The 27940-nt window shown below is 45.8% G+C and overlaps 1 protein-coding gene across 1 annotated transcript; it reads left to right on the forward strand.

The window, feature by feature from the left end:
* The first annotated feature begins 947 nt into the window (after window positions 1–947).
* On the forward strand, window positions 948–27888 carry GRAP2 (GRB2 related adaptor protein 2). The gene is made up of 8 exons (XM_084617962.1): window positions 948–1034; window positions 10485–10587; window positions 13554–13645; window positions 20812–20931; window positions 22169–22337; window positions 24335–24466; window positions 26025–26144; window positions 26575–27888. Exons 1-8 carry the CDS (start codon window positions 976–978, stop codon window positions 26752–26754), a joined length of 975 nt encoding a protein of 324 aa, XP_084474088.1. The 5' UTR covers window positions 948–975; the 3' UTR covers window positions 26755–27888.
* The last annotated feature ends 52 nt before the right edge of the window (window positions 27889–27940 follow it).

Below are 27940 nucleotides of genomic sequence, written 5' to 3' on the forward strand. Positions count from 1 at the left end.
GCATGACATGTATACATACAAAAGCAAACTCAGACATGCATTCATGCACTTACACAGTATTTCCTTACACATATCCATATGTACTCAGACATATATGCAGTTATTTCCACACTCGTGGCCTAACTGCAAACTGTATAAGTGCAAACACCATACATACAAAAGCAGATTTACATGTGTGCAGAGCACAAGTACAAATGCGTGCACATTCACGCACCAAAGCACGTGATTAATATTCAGCTAACACTGACTTGCATTAAAATACATACCAGTCCATACTAAAACTTACAAAGAGCCATGAGAAGAATTGAGAGGCAGTTAACTAGATAAGTTACGATGAGATCAAAAAACCTTTAGAGACAATGAAGTGGCTACATTTTTCATACTTTATGTATTTATGTGGGGGGTTAGTGGGGGAAGCTTGTCAATTTTCCAGAAAGAGATCAGTCAGAATATATTCATATCACACAGCATTCCTCAAGTGCCTGCTCTTCAGGAGCAGTCAGGGAAAATTCATTCTGTACGAAGTTGTTAATGGGGGCTGCATTAGCAGCCCCTTATTGCTCTGTCTGATAGAGAGACAGCATGTTCGCCGTTGCAATTCCAGAGCCCTGATCACGGCAGATTAGGGGTGCATTGTCTGGCTACTTAATCAAGCGAGTTAAAATATATTTATCATGATTAAAGGGGAGAAGCAGGGTGGGGGGAGCAGAAAAGGAGGGAGACCTCACCCTTCCCTTGCTTCAGCTGGAGGCTCAACAAAGTCTAATGAATCAGGGATCATCAGGGATCATTTCAACCCTGGAATGGAATGTGTGCTTGCGTGCGCTGGGCTTGGGTTCAGAGCACCAAAGAAGACTGTCTCTCACTCTGTCTCTCTCCAGCAACAGCTAGGGAGGAAAATCAGCCGCCCGTGCAGCACATTTTGATTTTGGCCTGGTGGCCAGGCCGCCCCCGCTTAGCTTATCTGCAGTTCAAATGGATATCTGGGAATACGGCAGTGACAGGATCAACTATCATCATCATTGCTTGGATATGTGAGTCTGTCATTGGTACGAGTGTCATGTTTATCTTTCATTGCAAGCACGGGGCACCTTTTGCACCAGGCTCTGGGACTTTAGAAGAGGCGGGGGGGGGCTTCCTTCCTTGTCAGCAGCATCACCTCCCTCTCCCCTTCCACCCATCTGCTGCAGATATTTTTCACATTTTGAGCAGTAAATGAAAGAGTATTTTAAAACCACAGGGCCAGATCTTCAGCTGGTATAACTCAGCATAGCCCATAGACTTCAACAGAGCTATACCAGCTAAAGATGAGGGTTTGTTTTTTAATCAGTCTTGCTTGAATGTAGAGTATGAACCTGTGAAAAATCATCAGGATTTCTGAGCAGAACTCATACTCCAGAAGCCACAGATCCCAGTGCTGCGCCAAGCTGACCTGTCTGGCATTGATGTTGCATTGTAGTCAGCTAAATATTAGGACAGAGCTGGAAGATTTGGTGGCATGGTGGGTGTATTTCACTCATCATTTATGTAGAGAATTACCTGGCACAGCAGGCCTGGTTTGCCTGGGTGTGTTCAAAGCATTAGGCAGCTGGTGCAACACGCTGGCTTGTGTCTGGACTATTAGGCAGCACTGAAGCAGTTCAGTGAAGCTAAGAGAAATATAGAAGGATGGTTGGGACCTAAAGGATTAGGCAGAAAAGGGCCCAAACATCCCATTCTCCATTGTAGTCAGTTGCTGCCTCCTCCTCAGCTGATCCCCACTCAGTTTTGCCACAGTTCAGTTTTTGTGATCTCACAATTGCTTCCAAGGTGCTAAGCTGTGATGTCACGAGCATGGTTCAGTGTAATCACCTTACGGATGCAGGAGGAGGACATAACTGATGAGCATGGATAACGCTGCTAGTGAAACACTCATAACTCAGTCATCTGCTGTGAGGGGAAGGGAAATGTAGAAGAGGAACTTGGCAGGATCAGCGGGATGGAGAGAAAATATTTCATCTTGTGATGTTTGTCAATGGTTTGAAATATGTTCCTCTACTTGCATTTAAAAATGAAAGTAGAGGAACATAGCAACATTTTATTGTAAAACAAAAATCCCTCCAACATACCAACATGCTCTTCAATGGGAATGGCAGATGATATATTTTGAGGTGGATTAACAGAGGAGTGGGGAGGGGCCACACAACTGGGATAGCAAATTGCTCTGCAGTTCAGGATTAAGGCCTTGTCTACATACAAAAGTTGTACCATAGTTATACTGGTATAGTTACCGTTCTAGAACCCCCACCCCAGCACCCTCCCCCCACTGTGGATGCAGTTATACTGATATAAAGGTGCTTATACAGTTATAGCTTGTTCCTGTATGGGGAGGGATGCCACGCCCCTAAATAGCATAGTTTATACCAGCAACAAAGTTTTGCATAGACAAGGCCTTTGTCATATCAGCCAAACTGAATGTGGGTTATGAGTGTGATGGTGACAGGTCAGGACTAGAATAGCAGGGGATGTTTGTACTTAAGGATCATGGTGCATTGACTGAGCTGTTTGAGAATCCTAGGACTTGACCAGGCAGGAGTGCTTGCAGGTGAAGAATGAGGGGCAGGGTTTTCAGGGCAGAAAGAACCTAAATAGCAGGAGGTGCCACAGATCTGGGCTGAAGTGTATTGGTGGAGCTCTTCAGAGAAGTTTGAATAACATCACCTGCTCTGTGCACTTGCTCCCCGACTGCAAAAATAACTGTCCGTTAATGACTTGTCACTGCAGACAGCCTAGCCAGCCATCCTTGGAAAGGGAATTTGCGAGAGAGGATGAACTGCCATGTATGGAACACATCTGATCATGGGACAGGAATAGATGGGAGATCAGGAGAAGCTGGACAGCTCCCATTCATATCTTTCAGCTGTATGTGGATTTGCAACTTGATGTTCCAGCATCCACTGCTGATGAATTATTATTCACTACAGTACATGACAGCTGAGAATTCTCCTCATTTCCAAGCTTCCATCCACTTACCCTCCTCCTCTATTTCTTGACAATGTTGCTTCCTTGAGGCTAGCTAATTAAGGATGGGGGTGACCCAGTTTAGTTTAAAAGCACACAAAACCGGAACCGAACCAAATCAATTAACCTTTCCCAGAACATCAGATAAAACCATTTGGCATTTGGAAAAGGTCTTAATTTCTTTGACAGTAAAAAAAAAAATCTTTCATTTTTGTGATTGCTCCTGTGCTTCCTGGCTAGAAAGTGCAACTGCTGAAATGCCATGAAAAAGCTTCTTCACCTGACATTGCAGTCCCATCCAGAAGCAAGAGATGATGAAAATGTAGTGATAAAGCCTGTTTTTATGAGATTGCCAACCCCCTTTTGCATACTCAGTTAGTTTGGATCATTCAGATAAGCACCCAAATAGATGCAAGTGTATCAGAATCATAGTTTTTCAACATAGGATTTTCCAGAATGGCTCACACCCATAATCCATCTATCTTGTCTGTGACAGTGGCCAGCACCAGACGTTTCAGAGGAAGATGTAAGAACCCCACAGTAGGCAGATGTGGGATAATCTGTCCCGCACAATAGGTCTCATCCTGGTGTTCATTATTATTATTTATTTATTATTTATTTGCATTGTGGTAGTGCCTGGGATCCCTAGTCATGGACCTCTATTGTGCAAGGCACTGTACAAATTAGCTAAGCCCCGGAAGAATGCAGCTTAATATCCCTTCCAAAAAAGGTTGTTACCCTTAATTATAACTCTGGAGAGTTTCATGACCTTTAAATGTTCATCTCTCTCTAGAATTAAGACCAGGGAGTGTAATCCACAGGGGGAAAGGTTTAACATCTAAGGACAAGGGTGGCAAACCCTAGAAGGGAGCCCTACAGTGAAGGAATCTCTAGGCAATCAGGGAGGAGAGCCGCTTCCTGTTTCTCTCCTTGTTGGGAGTTTGCCACCACCAGCTCATTTTCATTTTTATTTATGGCGTAGAAAGCCATTTTGTTTTATGGCTAGACAGTAAAGACATTTGAAAGCAGGACATTTCCATGGAGTGTTTTGGCTGGCTAACAGAAAGCCAGACAATTTTTTTTACATTGCCAGACAGCCGGGGTGAGTGACTGCTCACAGCGGGTCTCTCAATGGGGCACCGATTAGGTCCCACAGCAGTAAACAAACAGCTCACTCAATTTTGTAACATATTCTCTCAATCTCTCAGGCCATTCACAGGGCAGGAAAATTAATGTAGCGTAGAACAGAGAATATGGTGAGAGCAGATATGGAACCAGCCCAAAAGGGGGCTTGAGCAATTGGTGATGCATAGAAATGGCCATTGGTGAAATCTTCCACAGTATGAGATGGACAGACTGGTGTGTACAGTGTGAATTCGTGCACTCACCACTGCCCCCTACTTACCACATATTTCTCATACATACCACATTTCTCAGCGACCTGACCTAGAGGAGCTGCTCCTTTAGGTATGGAAGGCACTTGTATTGCCTCCACCCCCACTGGACGGAAAACACTGGGCTTTCCGATACATATCAGATTCCTCTGCCAGATGATCTAGGGAAGCCATTCCTTAAATTATGAGGGGAAACGGCTGGTGAACATATATATGACCACTGTCCGCTGCTGTATTTAATACGTTTGTGTGTTTATCCATTTGTAATGAACATGCCTTGTAGTGGCTGGAGGTACTAGTACTTCTGACAGTTAATGGAGCTGTTCTATTAAAGCACTGGTGAGAGGCTTGCATTTTTGGAACAGAATATTTCCCAATGCCTCTTGGATGTGGTTTATCTGGTGACAACAATGACTGTGTATATCATCGCTCATTCTGGATAATTGCCCCCTACTCAAGTGCTTTAGATACAATGTCATCTCTCATTCCTGTACAGATGTTGAATGTTGGACTCCATCCCTACTCACTATCAAACCTACATGTAAGCAGGGTGGGGCAGGGTTCTGAGGTGTCACCACGCATCCTCCCTCTCAGTTGCTTGGCTGGCTGGTTCTTGCTCACATGCTCAAGGTTTAACTGATTGCCATCTGTGGGACCGGGAAGGAATTTCCCCCCAGGTCAGATTGGCAGTGAATTTAGGGGATTTTCACCTTCCACTGCAGCATATGGGTGCAGGTCATTTGCCAGGATTATCAAGGTATATCTCACTTAATCATTTCCCTGCTTTGAATGTTGGTGCACCTCAGACTTTTTGTCTTTGCCTGTCGTATATAATAGACTAGTGTCCCATGGGTTGTAATATTTTGCTCTCTTTTTAGCTATTGGGTTTAGTGTGTGGGTGGTGTTGGTGGCCTGTGATATACAGGACTAGATCAGTGATACTCAGACCTTAGTGGTTCAGCAGCCAAATTAGCAATCAGCATTACCCAAAAGAGCCACAATAGTGTGAATTCATTGATTCATTTACTATATAAAATTTATATTTAAATGGTATGGTGGGAAATATTTAGTGTATATGTATATACGGAAATTTTCATGGAAATGTCCTGCTTTGAGATGTCTTTATTGTCAAGCCATAAAACAAAATGGCTTTCTACGCCAGAAATAAAAATGAAAATGAGCCGGTGGTGGCAAACCCCCAACCTGGAAAGAGGCAGGAAGCAGCTCGCCTCTCTGATAGCCTAGAAATTCCTTCACTGTAGGGCTTCCTTCTAGGGTTTGCCACCCTTGTCCTGAGATGTTAACCCTTTCCCCCTGTGGATTACACTCCCATCACAGCTGTCTTAGTCTTAATTCTAGAGAAAGATGAACATTATATATAATTATTCTCACAGCCAATAAGTTAATAACTTAGTGCAAGTTGATAACTTAATTGGTTAATAACATAGTAAAGCACCTTGACTGGTTAGTAATTGTAACATCGTGTGCTGCAAAGAGCCACGGGAGACACATTAAAGAGCCACTTGCGGCTCATGAGCCTCAGTCTGAGTATCACTGGACTAGATGATCTAATGGCCCCTCTGACTTTAAACTCTGACACCTGCAGTACCCAAAAAGGCATAGCAGAACGTGCCACTTCACATCTATTGAGGAAAGCTCACTGGTTGAAGCTGTGGGTCTGATTTATGTAAGATACAGGCTTGAAAATCAAGCTCTTGTTAAGGTTGTTGAATATGCACCCTGCTTGCAGCCATGCTCCCTTGCTGTGATCTTATTACACTAAGCAAAACAAAGTTGAGCTTGGACAATAAATGAATGAAAGGCTGCCATAGAAAACCCCAGTGATGCAGACAGTGGTGTTGGTGACTTAGTAGGTGGTGTTCTTCCTCTTGAGTCATTACTACAAAGCCAACGCCCCAGCAAGGGGTTAGGAGGGATGTTCTGTTATTGGAGTGCTGTATTTCAGATGAGATGAGATTTATCACCTGATCACTTGTGGTCATTAAATAGCCCTTGTCACTTTTCATAAATGTGGAGGTGTTAACCTCAGTGTCCTGGCTGAATTCCAACTCACGGAATTAAGTATTCTACTGACCTAAAATATGTCCTGTGTAGTTTCAAATGGTGAAGTTACTTTTCATTTCCCCTCCTTTGACTCTGGTGTAGCATTGATAGCACAGACTGGCACTTGCATTCTAGCCTAGATGCGTCAGCAGTTCAGTGACAAAAGGTGTGATCGCTAAAAGTAAAATTCATTTCTGTGCAGCAAGACAGCACTAGTTAATTCACATTCATGCCTGAAATAGGGGTTAACCAAACATAAGAATGGCCACACTGGGTCAGACCAATGGTTCATCTAGACCAGTATCCTGTCTTCTGACAGCAGCCAATGTCAGATGCTTCAAAGGGAATGAACAGAACAGGGCAATCATCAAGTGATCCATCCCCTGTCATCCTGTCCCAGCTTCTAGCAGTCAGAGGCCTTAGTGGGACTAAAGTGATGCATAGACCTTGAGCTTGCCCTCTGTACTGGGGTGATTTTCACCCAATACAGTATATACAGGACTAAATTCTACCTTCAGTTACACTGTAGCTAATGGAGTTGTGCTGTGTAACTGAAGGCAGAATTTGGCTCACAGTCCATAAAGTGCTCTGATATCCTTAGGAGAAACGATGCCTGAGAAATGTAAGTGATGACAAAAAATCAAACATCTCTCTGTCACACAAGTGCTGATGGAAGTCATACACATGTAGAGAGAGGAAGAATGAGCACCTAGTGGGAAAGCTTTCATAAAAAGCCCAGCACTGACCTGAACAGTATAAGGAAATTGGAGATACAAGAGAAGGGAGGAATAGGATCAGAGATGCAGGGCTGGTTTGAAGTTCAGGTGCTGAAAAATGCTAGGCTGGGGTTCAAAGACAGGATTATTGACCAGTGGTGCTTTAGTAGTTGGTGGGGAAGGTGTTTAAGGCGTATTACTGCAGTACTGATTTATCAACCTAGCCGACACTGTGTATGGTATTTGACAGGTTTCAGAGTAGCAGCCGTGTTCGTCTGTATTCACAAAAAGAAAAGGAGGACTTGTGGCACCTTAAATTTGTTAAAGGAAAAGGAGTACTTGTGGCACCTTAGAGACTAACCAATTTATTTGAGCATAAGCTTTCGTGAGCTACAGCTCACTTCATCGGTTGCATACTGTGGAAAATTGGTTAGTCTCTAAGGTGCCACAAGTACTCCTTTTCTTTTTATGGTATTTGAGTCACTCCTAAATCCAGCCTCTGGCAAGGAAAAATACATTTAATCCATTTGTTAGATTGTTTGAAGAGGTGTCTGTGTCTCGGTCACTGCCCAAGGTTGGAATTGAAAATAAGTGAGAGATGAGCCTTTAACTGTTTCCCCAACACTGCTCCTTTTGAGGGGGAGGGTGTCAAATATCACATGTAACTGCCTGGATGTTGAAAAATTAAATGAACGCACTCCCTCCCAAAGAAAGAATCACTGAGCTCTCTAATTCCACCAAAGGGCAAAAATCAAAGCAAGACTTCGTATTCAAAGAGGTTGTTGTTTTTAACTGGTTGTCTCAAACTGAGATGATTGCTCTGCACTTGGGAGTTTGAGGATGTATTCAACCAGCCCTCTGTGATCTTTATAGAGCAGCCCAGTGCCTCAAGGTAAAACACTGAGAAACATGCCATACTTTAAAGTAACTCTGCTTTGGTTGCTGGCATTTTCTTTAGTTCTCTCCCCATCATTCTAAATAATCATTATTAATAAGGGATGTTTACATGAAAACAAAATCTTTGTTTTTATAGTTCACACAATGGTAACCTGCTCCCCCATTTGAAATCCTAATCCTCCCCTTGTGACATAACAATCATCGTCACTACATGCAGCTGTGTGACATTACAGGCTGAAGATAAGGAACTCCAGTGGCTAAAATAGCAAGGGATGCTGCAGGTCAAGGCTGAGTTGCATCAGCAGAGCTATACTGGGGACCCAAGAATAGCATGGGACAATTGTAGCTCAGCACTGAGGTGCTCAGCATTGAGGTGCAATGGCAGATCCGTGTGAGGACCTGGGACTGGGATACCAGAAGGTGTCAGAATTAAGGTGCATCAACAAATCAGGGGGAGGGCAGGAAGGAGAGAGAAGGAGGTGAACAGGATTGAAATGGTGGGAGAATTTGCAGGCCAAAATTGAGGCACACTGGCAGACCATTAAAATGGTGCAGTTCACTACTGAAGTCCATTGGCAACACTCTGAGGGGCAAGGGAAATACTGCAGGTCAGGACTGAACTACATTTGTGTATCTGTGTGGGAGTTCCCAGGACTTAAATAACACAGATGTCTGTAAGACAGGATCCCATTGAACTTGCAGAGTTGCGTGTGGACAGTCACTCCTCTCTTCTGCCTGCCTCATGTTCGGTCACATGAATTCAATTTCACCTCAAATAAGCAGCAAAAAAGAAAATGCTGAAAGAAACCTTGGAGAAAAGCATGTGAAGATCCTTTTATATTTGGGAATGAGAGAAGATAATTCTCAGAATCAATCTCTAGTGGCCCATCAATTTTAAACATGACATTTTTCTTGCATAATTCTGGGTCTTGTTCGGAGCTAACACTTTTTGGTCTTTCTCAATTCTGCTATGAAAGGCAGCTCAATAAACCAAAGTTTCTCTAGAGAGGCTGTTGGTGAAGTTTCTTTCTGTGGTCCTCTGGATAAAAGCTTTTCAGGTAAGGCAAGTTGGAGAGTCTTCCCTGCTTGTACAGACTGGATGCCTTGGGGGAGTGAAGAGGGGCTATGGAGCCTTTAACTTCCAGGTCACTGATTGCAGTCCAATCTGGGTTAGAAGTGCTGAAAGTTATTCTCATATGAGAGCTGTTTAGTGGCCTTTGTGAATGTACTTCCAGGAGCATCTCCCACTGGTTCCTGGAACGACATGTACCTACATCACAAAAAACACCAATGCAATTGACACTAATTGAGCCACTTCCGACTCTGCCATTGGCAGCCTCAGCAGAAAAGTCAGAGATTCAGTGAGCCATGGGAACTGAGCACTCCTTTTGATCCTAAAAATGGTCCTTCCAGCACACATCTCAGTTATGTTAGCAAGAAGTGTTGATTGAGTGAAGCTTGCACCGCTACTTCCCATGCTACAAAAAGGAAGACTTTGGTTTGCAGGGCTGTTGGTGATGGTTTGGTACCTTTCACTGCCACTAAACACATGTAAGATGTGAATTCAGGCTCCAGAAATCTGGACTCTTTGGACACGTATGTCATACTCATGTGGCTTAAGCAGTAAGTACTACAATTTGGTTTTCTGCCACCTCCCATACAGGGAGTACAACCTTTATGCACACAAGTTTTTCCCCTCACTGGAAATCAAGGCTATCCATGCCAAAAAGCCTTTGTAGAGGAAGGTCTTTCTTTCATTCTTCAACATGGTGCTCACAGTCTAAACAATAATTTTTTTATTGTAAGATCCTCCTTTTGCCCATAGTGTGTATCTCTCATAAGGATAATAAGTAGGCCATTGTGGAGGACGAGTGCCTTCTGCTGGATGAGGGGGTCACTTACATCACAGGGAATAGCTAATAGAACAATGCTGTTATCACGTACACTGAGGTCATCCCTATTATCAGCCTGCTTGGGCATGGGGGGCACATTTTCATCATAAGATTATTGGGTGGAGACAATGGCCTGTGGGAAACAGCTTCTGCATTGGTATGTTTTGAGCCCTCTTGATGAAAAGTGAACCACTAATTTGAGTCTCCTTCCGATGCTCATCAGCCACGCCGGTTAATGGGATCGTTCCTAGCTGGTAACTTCATTCAATCCAATAATGGTTTGTGGGCCTGAACAAAAGATCACAACACTGGATACAGGCCAACTGCCCCTAGCAAGGGACTATTACAGATTAACCCAACAGGCTGGTCTTAATGCCCCTGGTACCCTGAGTAAGAAGAGATCACAGCACCAATGTACAGTTCACAGTGTTCTGAGGAAGAGGAGATAACAAGCCCTTCTATGAGCTAGACTCAGAGGTCCCAGCTCCTCCCAGACATTGACATATTTGTATCTCTTCCAGCTTTGCCCTGTCACCAAGGCACAGTATGGAAGCCATTGCCAAATTTGATTTCAATGCTTCTGGAGAGGATGAACTCAGTTTCCGGGCCGGGGACGTTCTGAAGGTAAGTGCAGCCCGAGGCGCCACCAAAGGAGGACTGTTTAACCATGTGACTCCTGCCAGACCCCACTGCACCAGTGCCTCCCGCCATAACATAGGCCAGCCCAGATGTTCACAGATTGTGGTCCAGATGCCACTAGTGTTCCATGGAGGGCGTGCTGGAGGTTCATGGAGAACTGGGTGCTTGCCATCCTCCTTATTTCCAGCTGTTAGATTGCCATAAAAGATGGCTAAAGCAATTCTACTCAAAGTGGTGGTCCGCGGACCAGTGCCAGTCCGTGAGCCATTGGCTGCCAGTCTGCGTGCACATTGGGGAAAAAAATTGCCAGTCCCCCACATCAGATAGCTTGAGAAGCACTGGGCTAAAGTACACTCAGTGAATTTCCTGATATTACTTTTCCCTGTAAGGAATTACTGTAGTTGCCACAGGGATATTATATAATTGCTAATGGGAGGGGAAGTATCCACAAGACTTTTTCGTACAGAAATTATATGAAAAATGTTGAGAACCCCTGAGCTAGTATCGTCACAACACCCCCTTCAGAAATGAAGAAGCAGAGGAATGCTAGAGCGGGAGTGGGAAGAAATGTCAGACATATAGTATGTAAAACGCATTCTATTTAATCTTTGTTCTGGTAGAATTGTTCTTGTTATTAGCAATGAGGATGAATCCACCCAACCCCACATAATATTTTTTACCCAGTCCTCAATCTACAACACCGTGCATCCTAGTCACTCTGCTACAGCTGAAGCTGCCTGAACATGACTCACATTGGCTCTCACTGACTATACCCCTTAATTGGCCAAAAGGAGCATTTTTGAGTAGTGTGGGCCAGGGCACCTCTGTCTTGGCCTGCAGCACCCCCTGCTATTCCAATTAATTATAATCTATGAATTCTCCCCTCTTAGCTTTCCTTAGGTCCAGACCCCCATTTCTCACTTTACCCTCCCTCCCATCTGTTCTTGGGACTTAGGGCAAATGTGGCTCCATCCAAAACCCACCAAGGTCAAAGAGGGGGATCTTTCCAGAGTGACATGAGAGGTGCTATGGACAAATTCCCCCTTCTCCCCTTTAGGATGGTTAAGCACTTGCCCTACACAGCTCTCCTGATGCTTCCTCAGCTCAAACTCCATCCCCATGCCCCTACCTCTGCACTGTGTTGATTGTATCTCTCTATTCGTTTATTTCCACTGGGCATTCACAACTAGAAAGCCAGAGATTGTCCTCTCATTATCTCTCTTTCTCTTTGTGGCGGCGCAACTCCCTAGCAGCCAAGAGTCAAAGATATGACAAATCGAAGTGTGTAACATCACACAAACGCATGCATGCAGGCAGATACCCCCAGCTGTCCTCCCAACCCTGCCTGTGCAACCTGCTGGGGTTTATCTTAACTGATTGGCAAAGGAGATAAGGTAAACAGTATTGATGTGGAGATTAGATGAACAGGAAGTGTGAGGCCCTGAACCAGCAGCGACAGGAGGAAATCCACCTCCCCACCACCTCTGCTGTGAGAGACTGACACAGAGGGGCCTGCCCTCTGTGCACCAAGAGCTTGCAGGTGGATTGCGCCGGAAATCTAGCTGCTAGCAGAGAGTCTCCAGGCAGGAGGGGAGAAGGGGTTGCTGATATGCAGTTATACCCTGTGTAGGTGTTGAGCCATAGAGGAGAAAAGAGTTTTATCCCATTTGGTTTGCTTGGAGCAGCACAAAGAGACCTTAAATCAGGCTCACTGTATGGGGGAATCAACTGGCAATAAGCCAGGGAATCCTCAGCTACCCATTCAGAAATCCTCAGCTGCCCATTCCCTCCGTGTGCACGGGTGTAAGGACTACACAAGGGAGTGGAGAATGAGTCCCAGAGGGCTCAGTATTGTCAACCCCGAATGTTTAAAAACATGGCTTAATCATTTTTTTAATTACATATTTTGGGAACTTTTTTTTTTTTTTTGCTTTCTGTTTCCTGAGCCCCTGGGGGTCATACTTCAAGCTTTTTTCTACAACCATAAGGGCTAGAAACTTCTTTTAAAAAAAAAATGAAAGCTGAGATTCTCATGTATTCACTTGCCTCCAGGAGCTGGAATTTTAAGAAAAACACCATATACCACAAAGCTTGCAATAAAATCATAGCCGCTGGCAACACAGGTAGCTATATGCCACCTGTTCCCTCACCTCCGTCTTCGGGCCATGTCGGGGCACAATGGGGTGGAGGTAGAGAATAATGCAGTCCAGCAATCCTTGATCAGTGGAATGACCTTACTAGCGATATTAGGCATAACCCTGAGGCTGCTCCAATTTGCATTACACAGACTGGCCCCCTGCAACACCCAAAATCTAAAACGGCAGAAAACTGTCTTTGAACCACCTTTGCCTCCTCCCTTCAACTGCTCTGGTGTGAGCTCTGCACAGCTGAAGCTTCAGCCCCCTAATTCTAACACGTGCAATGATACCCAATAACACACACTCAATCACAATCACACATATTCCGATGTAGCAGAATTTTTCAGAGCTTTTTCATCTCTTGTCAAATTGGGACACTCCAGGGCAAACCATTAAAAACAACACAAAGAACTCCTTAAACCCCCACTAAGTCCTTCAGAGCAAACTCCTCCATCATGAAGGCATTAGAGCTGTGCAGTGTACATCTCCCATCCTCCTGGACATTTATCCAGAAATACAGATAAAACTAACAAGCAGTCCCTCTAATTTCTCCATATCTTCCTCATTACTTTATTTGCACTGAACTGGCCTTCATCTACCAGTCCTGCTGCAGTGTGTGTATGTGGGAGGGAAGAAAACGGGGGTGCCATGGGATTCCAGGGCTCTCAGTGCCAGCAAACCCAATCTAGTCTACTTTTATCCTTCCAAATAATTCCAAACTCTTTCTTTCTTTTTCCAGTAACTTCTCCTTCTGGTTACCTTGCCTCTCCCAAAGAGGTTCGTTCATTCATTCATTCTGTCTCTCTGCTGCAGATTTTAAGCTCCCAGGAAGAGTGGTACAGGGCTGAGCTGAGAAGTCACGAAGGATTTGTCCCCAAGAACTTCATAGATATTCACATTCCCATGTAAGTACAACAGGGATCAGGTGCATTTCCCTTGAAAATTTCAGGGAGTTTTGTCGTGTGTGTACGTCTACACTTATGATAGCATGTACATGGGGAAGGTTTAGATTGGATATTAGGAAAAACTTTTTCACTAAGAGGGTGGTGAAACACTGGAATGCGTTACCTAGGGAGGTGGTAGCAGGGGGTTGGACTAGATGACCTTCTGGGGTCCCTTCCAACCCTGATATTCTATGATTCTATGATTCTACAGACACTGCACACCCAGCTAGCACAGGGATAAAGAGCAGTGCAGAAGGTGAGGCATGACTTTGGTGAGGAGAGGAGAGTGCTCTACACGCCTGAACCTCCAGGGTGTATACCCTACATGGGCTCTCTACATAGGGTTGCCATATTTCAAGTCCCCAGATAGCAGATACTGCCAGGATCCAACGTGGGGTACAGCAGCCACTGCTCTCCAGCCACCCTGCTCTGAAGGCAGCATCATCACCAGCAGCAGCACAGAAGTAAGGGTGGCAATACCATGCCATGCCACCCTCATATCTGCACTGCTGCTGGCAGCGGCACTGCCTTCAGAGCTGGGCACCCATCCAGCAGCTGCTGCTCTCTGGCTGGCTAGCTCAAAATCATGGACATTTGTTCGGATTTCAAAAATCTGCCCGGGCAGAGATCGGAGGAGCAAAAAAGAGGGTCCTATCTGGGAAAACCTGGATGTATGGTAACCCCATCTCTACACGCCCAAGCAGTGCCTCCCATATCTACACTGCTGGTTTTTAGCAGTGTAGTGTCCTGTTGCCTCCCCCCTGCTGGAGCCTTTCCCATAGGACGTAAGAACAGTCATATTGGGTCAGACCAATGATCCATTTAGCCCACGGTCCTATCTTCCAACAGTGGCCAATGCCAGGTGCTTCAGAGGGAATGAACAGAACAGGCAATCATCGAGTGATTCATGCCCTGTTGTCCACTCCCAGCTTCTGGCAAACAGAAGCTAGGGACACTCAGAGAATGGTGTTGCATCCTTGCCCATCCTGGCTAAAGCCATTGATGGACCTATCCTCCATGAACTTATCCAGTTCTTTTTTGAACCCTGCTATAGTCTTGGCCTTCACAACATCCCATGACAAAGAGTTCCACAGACTGACTGTGCGTTCTGTGAAGAAGTACTTCCTTTTGGTTTTTTTAAACCTGGTGCCTATTAATTTCAATGGATAACCCCTAATTTTTGTATTATGTGAAGGAGTAAACAACATTTCCTCATTCACTTTCTCCTCACCAGTCAAGATTTCATAGATCTCTGTCATATCCCCCCTTAGCAGTCTCTTTTCCAAGCTGAAAAGTCATGTCTTTTTAATCTCTCCTTACATGGAAACTGTTCTATACCCTTAATTATTTGTGTTGCCCTTCTCTGTACCTTTTCCAATTCCAATATATCTTTTTTGAGATGGAGCAACCAGAAATGCATGCAGTAGTAAAGGTGAGGGTGTACCATGGATTTATATAGAGGCAATATGATATTTTCTGTCTTGTTACCTATCCTTTTCCTAATGGTTCCTAACATTCTGGTTGCCTTTTTGTCTGCCGCTGCACATTGAGCGGATGTTTTCAGAGAACTAGCCACAATGACTCCAAGATCTTTTTTTTTTTGAGTGGTAACAGCTAATTTACATCCATCATTTTGTATGGATAATTGGAATTATGTTTTCCAACGTGCATTACTTTGCATTTATCAACATTGAATTTCATCTGCCGTTTTGTTGCCCAGTCACCCAGTCCCTGTTGCCTTCTCCCTTGCTGGAGCCTTTTACTGCAGCGTGCACCTACACGCTGCAGTGACAAGCGTGGTGCAGATTGCTTTTCATGTGGCATGCAGCTACGCATGTAGTGCCTGTATGCTCCATGCTGCCATAAGTATTGAGATAGCCTGTGTGTGTGTTTGGTCACCACTTCCTCTCTCATGCTTTCTTAGAGCATGGTACAGTTTAAGGCAGACAAGGGCTGTGGCAAAACTCCACACGCCAGCCTGTCAATGCACCTTAGTCCTGCCCTGCAGCACCCCCTGCTATTTTAGTCCTGACAGCCCCAAAACTCTTGTCACTCTCAAGTGATTCCCTTGTTATTGTTGCTAGGATGTGGTAGGAGCTACATCTTGCTGTCCTTGGACAGAAGGAGAGGAGTTAATGTTAGAGGGTCTTGACAGTGAAAAGGCCAAGTAGGAGAGGAAGACATGGGGGGGGCTTTCTCTCTCTAAACAGGGTATAGAAAGGTAAAAGCCCTCCCTCTAAGCCCTATCATTAATACCCAGCCCCCCATCACCCTCCGTACATGTGAGTTTCATTCTATCCACTAGAGGCCAGTCTGATGCTACATGAGAAGCAATGTCTATTGTAAAAAGAAAAGGAGTACTTGTGGCACCTTAGAGACGAACCAATTTATTTGAGCATGAGCTTTCGTGAGCTACAGCTCACTTCATCGGATGCATACCGTGGAAACTGCAGCAGACTTTATATACACACAGAGAATATGAAACAATACCTCCTCCCACCCCACTGTCCTGCTGGTAATAGCTTATCTAAAGTGATCATCAGGTTGGGCCATTTCCAGCACAAATCCAGGTTTTCTCACCCTCCACCCCCCACACAAATTCACTCTCCTGCTGGTGATAGCCCATCCAAAGTGACAACTCTTTACACAATGTGCATGATAATCAAGTTGGCCCATTTCCTGCACAAATCCAGGTTCTCTCACCCCCTCACCCCCCTCCCAAAAACCACACACACAAACTCACTCTCCTGCTGGTAATAGCTCATCCAAACTGACCACTCTCCAAGTTTAAAACCAAGTTAAACCAGAACATCTGGGGGGGGGGTAGGAAAAAACAAGGGGAAATAGGCTACCTTGCATAATGACTTAGCCACTCCCAGTCTCTATTTAAGCCTAAATTAATAGTATCCAATTTGCAAATGAATTCCAATTCAGCAGTTTCTCGCTGGAGTCTGGATTTGAAGTTTTTTTGTTTTAAGATAGCGACCTTCATGTCTGTGATTGCATGACCAGAGAGATTGAAGTGTTCTCCGACTGGTTTATGAATGTTATAATTCTTGACATCTGATTTGTGTCCATTTATTCTTTTACGTAGAGACTGTCCAGTTTGACCAATGTACATGGCAGAGGGGCATTGCTGGCACATGATGGCATATATCACATTGGTGGATGTGCAGGTGAACAAGCCTCTGATAGTGTGGCTGATGTTATTAGGCCCTGTGATGGTGTCCCCTGAATAGATATGTGGGCACAATTGGCAACGGGCTTTGTTGCAAGGATAAGTTCCTGGGTTAGTGGTTCTGTTGTGTGCTATGTGGTTGTTGGTGAGTATTTGCTTCAGGTTGCGGGGCTGTCTGTAGGCAAGGACTGGCCTGTCTCCCAAGATTTGTGAGAGTGTTGGGTCATCCTTTAGGATAGGTTGTAGATCCTTAATAATGCGTTGGAGGGGTTTTAGTTGGGGGCTGAAGGTGACGGCTAGTGGCGTTCTGTTATTTTCTTTGTTAGGCCTATCCTGTAGTAGGTAACTTCTGGGAACTCTTCTGGCTCTATCAATCTGTTTCTTTACTTCTGCAGGTGGGTATTGTAGTTGTAAGAAAGCTTGACAGAGATCTTGTAGGTGTTTATCTCTGTCTGAGGGGTTGGAGCAAATGCGGTTGTATCGCAGAGCTTGGCTGTAGACGATGGATCGTGTGGTGTGGTCAGGGTGAAAGCTGGAGGCATGCAGGTAGGAATAGATCTCTGTCAAGCTTTCTTACAACTACAGTACCCACCTGCGGAAGTAAAGAAACAGATTGATAGAGCCAGAAGAGTTCCCAGAAGTTACCTACTACAGGACAGGCCTAACAAAGAAAATAACAGAACGCCACTAGCCGTCACCTTCAGCCCCCAACTAAAACCCCTCCAACGCATTATTAAGGATCTACAACCTATCCTAAAGGATGACCCAACACTCTCACAAATCTTGGGAGACAGGCCAGTCCTTGCCTACAGACAGCCCCGCAACCTGAAGCAAATACTCACCAACAACCACATAGCACACAACAGAACCACTAACCCAGGAACTTATCCTTGCAACAAAGCCCGTTGCCAATTGTGCCCACATATCTATTCAGGGGACACCATCACAGGGCCTAATAACATCAGCCACACTATCAGAGGCTCGTTCACCTGCACATCCACCAATGTGATATATGCCATCATGTGCCAGCAATGCCCCTCTGCCATGTACATTGGTCAAACTGGACAGTCTCTACGTAAAAGAATAAATGGACACAAATCAGATGTCAAGAATTATAACATTCATAAACCAGTCGGAGAACACTTCAATCTCTCTGGTCACGCAATCACAGACATGAAGGTCGCTATCTTAAAACAAAAAAACTTCAAATCCAGACTCCAGCGAGAAACTGCTGAATTGGAATTCATTTGCAAATTGGATACTATTAATTTAGGCTTAAATAGAGACTGGGAGTGGCTAAGTCATTATGCAAGGTAGCCTATTTCCCCTTGTTTTTTCCTACCCCCCCCCCAGATGTTCTGGTTTAACTTGGTTTTAAACTTGGAGAGTGGTCAGTTTGGATGAGCTATTACCAGCAGGAGAGTGAGTTTGTGTGTGTGGTTTTTGGGACGGGGGTGAGGGGGTGAGAGAACCTGGATTTGTGCAGGAAATGGCCCAACTTGATTATCATGCACATTGTGTAAAGAGTTGTCACTTTGGATGGGCTATCACCAGCAGGAGAGTGAATTTGTGTGTGGGGGGTGGAGGGTGAGAAAACCTGGATTTGTGCTGGAAATGGCCCAACCTGATGATCACTTTAGATAAGCTATTACCAGCAGGACAGTGGGGTGGGAGGAGGTATTGTTTCATATTCTCTGTGTGTATATAAAGTCTGCTGCAGTTTCCACGGTATGCATCCGATGAAGTGAGCTGTAGCTCACGAAAGCTCATGCTCAAATAAATTGGTTAGTCTCTAAGGTGCCACAAGTACTCCTTTTCTTTTTGCGAATACAGACTAACACGGCTGTTACTCTGAAATGTCTATTGTCTAACCTTGACTGTCAGTGATGATAGACCAGGCACATGTCATCCCCGCCTTGTCAACTCTTCCTGCTCCTTTGAAGTCCCCTGCTTGCACAGCAGACCCCAGGCTCTAAAGCACTAAGAGAGAGGTCTTTCCCACATTGCTCTCCACTGTAATGCTGCAGCAAGTTCAAGAGGAGCAGGATGGAGAGGACTGCAGTTTGAGGAAGGATTTCCGTGAATCTAATGCATAGCAAAATGCACATGCTAAATATTACTGTGCAACGGATTTACAATCCTTCTCTTTAGATTCACAGAAATCCTCCCTGAAGCTACAGGCCCCTCCTTCTTCCAAAGTGCTGCAGCAGCAGTGCAGGAGAGAGGATGGTGGGGGCTTTTCCCCACACTGCCAAGGATATTGCCAACTAAGATTTTTTATTAATTATTATTATTATTATTTTTATATTATTACCCTGGGGCAGATGTTAGAAGAGCTGCTCCTGTAGGCAGGGCCGGCTCCAGGCACCAGCTTTGCAAGCTGGTGCTTGGGGCGGCATTCAGAATGGGGCGGCAGTCCGTGTCCCGCAGCGGCAATTCGGCAGCAGCTCCACCGCTCTTCCCGCCGCGGTGGCTTTTGGACGGCAGCTCCGCTGCTCTTCCAGGCACGGTGGCAGTTCGGCGGCAGCGATTCAGCGGCGACTGCTTGGGGCAGCAAAATTGGTTGAGCCGCCCCTGCCTGTAGGTACTGGAGGGATTGTTCTCCCTGGGAATGCCTGTCCGCCACTGCCCCCTGTTGGATGGAATTTAGAAGACCTGCAGTATTGCCAGTCTCAAGCGAAAAATCACAAGTCAGATCCCCCTGCCCATCCCCAAGGTGTGTGTGACAATTAATGTTGCCCATGCTCCCAAATGGATTAGATAAGGTGATTTTGGCCCCTGCTGCAGGCGCTCTCACTTCCATATCTGCCCATCCACTGCCCAGCAATTCTGCCCCCACCAGTTTATCTTCCATGCCCATCAATTCAGATCCCCTCTGTTCAGCCCCTCCAGACCCACACCCTGTCAGTTCAGCCCCCCAGCCTCACTTCTTCTCCTCCTGGTGTTCTTCACCCCCTTCTCCCAGGTCTGGGGTCTGCTGCGGGGTTGTTGCGCCCCTCTGCCCTTTCCCATTGTTACCAGGCTGGCTATAGCAGGGGAGATGGGGGAGGAGCAGAAGCGCTATCCTGTGCCAGTTGCTTATAGGAGGGCTGAGAAGAGGAAGGATCGGCACCATCTGGAACTGCTGGGGGCTTCTGCTCCCTCTTCTCCCCTCCTCTCCTGTGAGAATGGCTTCATATTGCTATGGGGGATGAGGTGGCTCTTCCTGTGGTAGCTTTGATTGCTTGCTCAGTACCTGGAGGCAGGCAAGTGGGGCAAGCAGCCAGTTGGAGGGCTTAAATTCACGCAAAGTCATTGCTAGACTAGCTCCTCCAGCCCCAGACAAAATTATGTCACTGGTGGAAAAAATCCCCAAAGTTGGTGATACTGCATATGTGTCATTCTATGTGAATTCCACCTACTGGCTGAGCTGGGGGACTTGCTCTGTTAGCTCAACAAGCGAACCCAGGCCTGTATTTTTGGCACCAATGTTCTCTCCTTCCTACAGGGTTTACTGAGGTGCCTGTGCCACCGAGTGTTACACTAGCAGCTTTTCCCTGGCACACTTGGAGCAGTGGAATCAGCCTGTTCATTATGCCTCTCACAGAGGAATTACATCTTCACTAACCTTTCCCTCTCACCCACACAGAGTATACAATGGCTGGGCTGAAACATTTCCACTTTGGGCCTTTTCTGAGCAGCAGCAGCTCCACATTTTGAAAGCTGTTCAGGCTGGACACTGGAAAGGGGATGGGGGAAGGAAAGTGGTCTTCATAAAGGGCCATTTCCTCCATCTCTGTTTCTATACCCCATACTTTGAGAACATGGACTGTTAGCAGGAGACAATCCTACCGAACCCTCTAGTGCCTTTCCCACCTCTGCTGATTCCCAACCCTCCTCTCACCTCTTCCCTTCTTTTTCCCTAACCCATTTCCTTATTCACTTGTATGTGATTTATTCCCCATGACAGCTGGTTTAATGAAGGGATATCCCGCCATGAGGCAGAGAACTTACTCATGAGCAAGGAAGTTGGCTCTTTCATCATCCGAGCCAGCCAGAACTCCCCTGGTGACTTCTCCATCTCCGTCAGGTACCTGCTACTTACAGTATCTTCCTGCTGTTTCTGGTTAATGCTGCTGTCCCTAGCCTCCCCTTGACAGGATGACAGTGTCTTGGGAAGCTTGCGTGGTGCCAATCAATGGGAACAAGTGAGGCATCTGCTTCTCAAATGTTTCTTTTTCCATTAAAGTGACACAGCAAATACCCCATCCCAAAATCACAACCTCAGCTGTCCTGCTCCTTTGGAAGCAGAACAGAGCACATTCCGTGGGCCATCTCCCACCATGCGAAACGTGTGCCTTTCAGGTATGTTTTTTTGCATGATGGCTTTAGTTACTGGCCAAGAATGCTGTTTAAAATCCATTAGGCAGGTGACTTACACCATTAATTTATTTCACATAGGCCACTGAGCAGCCACCAGACGGGAATGACTTTCAATCACATGTGACCAAATTGCACAGGAACCAGCAGCTTAACAATTATGATAATAAACATCCTTAGCATTTATGTAGCACGTTGAATTCTGAAATGCTGTATGAACATTGACTAATAAATCAAAAAGACTCCATGTCCCAGCCCCCTGGGCCTCTTACTCCCTATGCTTGTTTCCCTTTTCAGCCACATATTCTTGTCCAGCCATTCTCAGCCTTTGTTTCAAACCCAACACTGCCCCCTCCTGCGTGAACCCAGCATGGCCCTGCATGGCACTGGGACTGCAGACAGTTCTTCAGCGGGAATCCATTGTTCCACTGGGTGCTGGTGGACGTTATGCAACAAGTATGAAGGAGTAAATCTCAGTCCTTCGCCCCATCTTGTCTAGGGATTAACCTGAGGAAAAATACCTCAGGTAAGGCTATAATCTGGTGGCGCTCTTTGCTTAGAGTCAATGCAGGTCCACTTGTTAATGGGCACCGGGCTGCTGCCTTACCCTCTTTTAAATAAGATGCAGAATGAAGCTTCTAACCATTTGTGGTCATAAAAGATCCCATGACCCTTATTTTGAAAGTAAAGGTCTGAGCCCCAGTGCCCTGTACTGAGTCTACCATTTGGCCATGCATCCTCAAGGCAGCTGCATTTTTCTGGTTGGTGAGTGATTCCTTTTCATACAGGGTTACTTTGAGATCCAGTGTATCCAGGTGCAATGCCATTGACTTCACTTTCCACAAGTCCGAATTTGATCCAGAGTCTGCAAAGGGCTTTTGGATTAAAGGTATTAGAGGAAAGTAAAATTGTTATCATCTGATGTTCATTTCTCCCCTTGATCACAGGCATGAGGATGATGTCCAGCACTTCAGGGTGATGAGGGATACAAAGGGCAACTACTACTTGTGGACAGAGAAATTCCAGTCACTAAACAAATTGGTGGAGTACTATAAGACCTCCTCTATCTCCAGGCAGAAGCTGATCTTCCTGAGAGATGGGAGCCAAGAAGAGAAGGTATACCCAGGGTTCTCAAACCATCCCTGAAAACCCCAAGAGGAGAAAGCCACCCCATGGGATGAATTTAGTGCTAGAATGTTGCCTCTGGAGACCTTCAGTGGAATCCCAGTCAGGTCTCTAGACTGAAGGGCCTCCCAGCCTTTATTTTTGATTGATTGCATCATAAGTTCATTACGTAACTTAGTGTGATTCACTGTCTCCATTTACGACAAGCTGAAGACTGCAGCAGGGAATGCTGCAAATCAGGACTGAGAGGCTTTGCCAGAGCAGCGTAGGGGCCCAAGGACTGGAACTGCAGGACATGCTGCAGGTCAGGATTGAGGTGCATCGGCATGGAGAAGGGGAGCCAGGTCTAACTTTAGGAAGGGGTGGTACAGAATAGCTGCAGGAACACTGATGGGTTTAGGGGCTCTGGGATAGAACAGGAAGGGGATCACAGGGCAGACTGAGTTTATTGGCAGAATTGAGAGAAAACACTGAATTTGGTTTCTTTCCCTCCTTGAATGAACTCTGGGTGCTGCCACTGTTATAGCTGAAAGTTTGGCTGCATTGAGGAATTGCTTATCTCTTATTAGTTACAGAACATAGCAGGCTATTGTGGAGGAACTGGGGACAGGATGTAGAAGGGGTGGGAAAAAAGGGGCATAAAGTTGTCCCAGAACTCCAGAGATGTGAGCACAGTTTGTGAGTTCAAGGAAGAAGCAGCAAAAGATGTTTGTAGAAGCAGGGAAATCCCTGTCCATCAACTGCCCATTTGGTTCTATGCCAGGAAAATGGGGGAATGATGCAGCACAGGCTGCCAGCCATTGCACACACAATGCTGAGAGAGAGAGAGAGAAAACACATGGTAACTACAGTAACTGAAGCACTGCTTAACCAGGAAACGGACTCTGGTATTAAATTACCAGGATGTGTGGTTAGAGACAAGCCAGAAAATACATGACGTGTTCATTGTGGCAATAAAGTTTTATCAGCTGCATGTGGGACATTCTTTTCAGCTCCAAAAGGGCGACAGGGTTCATTTTTCAATCTGATAAAGGGTTCTGTGTTGTTGACTCCTTTTAGACCACTTATCCGGCTTTTTTAAAAAGCTTTACCTAGCTGTAAGGGAGGCCACATATAGGAGAGAGAGCTGACAGCAGAGGATAGTCTGCACAAGGCAGGAAATATTGTATTTGTACAACAACCTTTTGAAGGTGGCTCAGAGCAGGGAGAGGGAGGAAGCGGGACGATATTTCTGCCAAGATGTAGACAGGTAAACGAAAGAATAGGGGAGGGGAGGTTGCAGCCAATGCTCCACTCCTTTGCTGTGGTGATGAGGGTTTGGACAGCGCCTATCACCATGGGGTCTTGGGCCACAACTAGGGCTCATAGGCACTACAGCAATGATGATAATAATTAATAAGTAGAGCCAGGTGTAGAGACAAATTAAGTCTGAGGCCAGAGTTTTCAAAAGAGCTCAGCCCTTCAGGTGCATGTTGGATGCTGAGCTCTACCGAAAATCTGGCTTCATTGTGGGTGCTGAGCCCTCGAAAGTCTGGGTCTGGGCAGTTAACCAAACACAAGGCCTCATAACCACACTTATTTACAGTGGGTAAATAGGCCCCAGACATGCTCTTCTCTTTCTGTGGGGCCACAGCTACATATGATTGTTTACTGGAGGGAACATTGGGGCCCAACTCACCTTGTATATGTAGTGAGGGGACAAATGCAGGCTCCAAACCCATTCATGGATTTGGGCTCAGAGCCCCAAATCCCCACTTGCACTTCTGAGGGGGAGTGGCTGTGGTGAAGAGACAAAATCCAGGGTCCCAGATTTGTCAATTTGTACAGAGGAACAGGAGTCCTCCTTTGCATAGGCTCTATGGTTAGGGAGAGCAGTGGGAAGACAGAGATCTGGGGAGGGAAAGGGACGGGTTACTGATTGCCAGAATACCAGGAAGGGCATTGTGGGAAGCAGACCTGGCCCAACGTTTATCACTCTCCTCCCCCAGGAGAGGCGTGGTGGGAGCCTGGAAAGGGGGACGCAGGAAGGACTCCGCCTGAGTGGAGCAGCTGGAGAAATCCGAGCATTAATGTCCAAGAGATATGCAGATCCCTCACCACCCCTGCAGCAGCAGCAACAGGTATCACTGGGAAAGAGGGGTTAGCTGGGATGAGCCTGGGCTGCAGAACATGCTGGTCTCTGCTCACTAGGAGCTGGGCTGTTTACCTAATTGTTTAAGTGCATTGCCATGACTGCTTCATGACTGTTTCTTCACATTGCGATGTAGCATCAATGTACGGTGTCAGCATGGTGACATCTGGTGGACAGAAATAAATATGTGAACTTCTATTTTGTCCTCTAAATATCAGGGTTTATGGGATGGACCTGCAAAAATCCTAACTCAACAGGCAAGTGACACTCTAACTGGAGAGCTGGGAACAGCAAACCCAGTCGTGCAAGAATGGCCAAGTATGGCAAAATGTTCAGCTTGGGACAAAACTGAAAGTCATATTGGGAGCACAGACCAACACTTGCCCACACACCTATCTAGGAATGCCTCTGAAGTCTGTAGGACAAGCCCAGCTGTGCAGCCCATTTCTTTTGCTGTGTTGTGGTGTTAAGATTCGGCACTATGGTGCACGTTGGGAACGGGAAATCAGTTGATTACCATTGGGAGAGTTTGGTTTCTTTGAGCATGTTCCAGACGTGAGTCCTGGGTTCTCTCTTTCTCTGCTGGGAACTCCTGGTGTGTGATCCTTCAGTCCTGGGGCTTGGCAGAGATGGTGATGGTGCATGCAAAAAATGCTCATATCGTGAGGATGGGAGGAAAGAACAGTGCATGGTGCTGCCTCTACAATTGTTCCATATTGATTTGGGTGGGAAATGGCTATTATGGGGAGAAGGGACTGGCTCCTGTCTGTAGCAGGAGATGCTGCAACAGTATTGGCCTCATCTGAGGAGAAGACTGGTCCAGCTAAGGGAAGAGCTCCAAAACCAAGCCTTGTAGGGCAAGAGAGTCCTAATAGGGGAGGGCCAAGGACACTCTGGAAATGGCCAGTTCTATATCCCATCGTTCAGGAGCAACGTTATACAGGAAGGTGACTGTTGGTAGACTAATACAGCTTGTCACAAGATTGGAGCCTGGGCCCTTTGTGACAAATCTGTCATTGAGTCATATTTGATACAGAGCAGAAATACTTGTAAAAGAAAAGTATACCCCCCCTCCCAAAAAAAAAGAGAGAGAGAGAGAGAGAGAGAGAGAGAGAGAGAGAGAATCCTGTGTCTCTAAAGCCAGATTGAGTTTGACTCACTCTGACACTTCCAGTCAGGGACAATTGACATGCAAAGTGGGATACAGTTACACTGACCTTTTAGGCTGACTAAGGTGCAGGCATGACCAAAGGGCCATTTGAAATGCTAGGTACTGAGAAAGGAAATTGGGAAGCTATACCCAACTACCCAGCTTGAGATTCTTGATCCAAAGGGCACAGACTAAGGAGTCCTTTCCTGTTAGGTGTGTTGCTTGCAGCCCAATGAACACCTGGGAAACAAAGACCTAATAAATGGAGACAAGAAATTACTTGGAGGCATTCGGTGACATATGCACTGCCTGGATCCTGAAACCCTGGTACCCTCCCCCCATTCCAGTTGCACATCTGAGTATAATAATGGCTCTTCTCTTGCACCTCACTTTCTAGGACAGAGGTGGTGGGAGCCTGGACAGGAAGGATGGGCTTCATCGCCTCAGAGACCATGGAGAAGGGAGTGCAGCATCCATGTACCGGAGACAAACAGAATCATCATTTCAACAATCACAGGTAGATGGTTTGCACTATATGCCCCTGTCCTCTACCTGATCCCTTCTCTCAAGGAAACAACCATAGAGACTAGGAGGTTTACTGTTCTCTGGGAGAGGTCAGGAGGAGGAACCATGTATTATACCTGATGTGATGTTGCACATCCCTGTCACTTTAGGAGGTGTTTCCGTGGCATGTGCTCCATTCCTTTATGCCCCAGCCACTTGAGTTCTACTTTGGGGAGTGAATATATTGAGAGGGATACTCGGGGTTCCTGATAACTTGAACCAACCCTCAGGTATCTCTCGGGGTCCTGATGGCTCTTCCATTGAATTCCATACTGGTATCATGGTTTCATATCCCAGTGTTGCATTTCTTGCTCTTTTTGGTTCGTGTTGTGGGGGAGAGTCATAAGAATTGTGTCTGACTACTCCTGTCTCCTCCTCCTCAGCAAACACTATGGGTCCAAGCCCTGTATGACTTTGAGGCATTGGAGTGTGATGAGCTAGGATTCCGCAGTGGAGACCTCGTAGAAGTCCTGGACAACTCTAACCCCTGTTGGTGGAAAGGGCGCCTGCGTGGCAAATTGGGTCTCTTCCCTTCCAACTATGTTACACCAGTGACCCGGTGATTCTGCAGCATTCCAAGATGGGTTGGGATGGAGCTGCTCTGGCGTGTCGGGGGCAGAGAGAGCATCTTCCATGCAGCCACAACATACAGTGTTTTTATTACAATAATAATTTATTGGCAGTTGATCCACTGATTAGTTAATATTAAAGGGACCACTGAAGTTTTTCTCTCCTTTTACACGCCAGTGTTAGAGGGAGCAAGAATCCTGGATTGTCCATGAGGTCTTGTTGGATCCTGCTGGTACGGCCATCATTTTGGCAAAATGTTGCTAACTCAGACTTCGCTAAATTAGATACGTCACATGGGAACCCACCTCAAGCAAAGCAAGTTTCAGCTTGTAGGCAGCTGCACCTCCTCCAACATCTGAGCACCACCTTTTGGACCTTGCAACATGCCATCTAGCAGAGGAAAGGATGTGGTCCTGTAAACTGTTGTATAGAGCAATCCAATGTGGAACCAATATGTGGAGAGGGAGAGAAACCAAGTTCTTTGCAGCTTCTGATAGACCTGCCCTCATGCACTCCTACCCATACCACATGTACTCGTGTCCACTGTCCAAGCTGCCTTCCAAGATATCCTGCAATTTCCATTAAACATTCCTGTAAGGGGGCCTGGCTTTTCAGCCAAACCAATAGTCACCAGCTGGAAATATGGTGGATGTCACCAACAGTTTTGTTAAATTGGAATTTTTTTTGTGGTATGTTGCTGCCTAAAAGTCCTCCTTCTATATTTTTGGGAATCTGGAATCCCTGTTTTTATAACCTTGAGTTGCTGGTAACATGTATCATCCACCTCTGTGTCTATGTGAACACACACACACTAATATACATACACACACTCTCCTGCAAAGGTATTTGATCATTGCGAGGTGGGCAGAAGACAACCATAGATGATTGTGTAGCACTGTGCTGCCTTTAGAAATTGTCCCAATTTTACATCCTTGATTTCTCACCCACCCCTCTCATGGCCTCCAGCTTCCCCATGCCAAGCTTCTTTTTCACCTCTCCTGAGTATCCATCTCTGGTCTCTTGTTATGAATATTACTATAGTGCCAGAAGCAATCTCTAGCTATCACTATTTTGATGCCAGATTCCAGGCAGGGCTACTACTCTACTTGTAGGAATACAGTAAATAAAGTTGCAACCAAGAACAGTCTCCTCTCTATACCTGTTTCCTTTGAACTAAAT

The sequence above is a fragment of the Lepidochelys olivacea genome, assembly GCF_965140295.1.
Source record: "Lepidochelys olivacea isolate rLepOli2 genome assembly, chromosome: 1".
NCBI lineage: Eukaryota > Metazoa > Chordata > Testudines > Cheloniidae > Lepidochelys > Lepidochelys olivacea.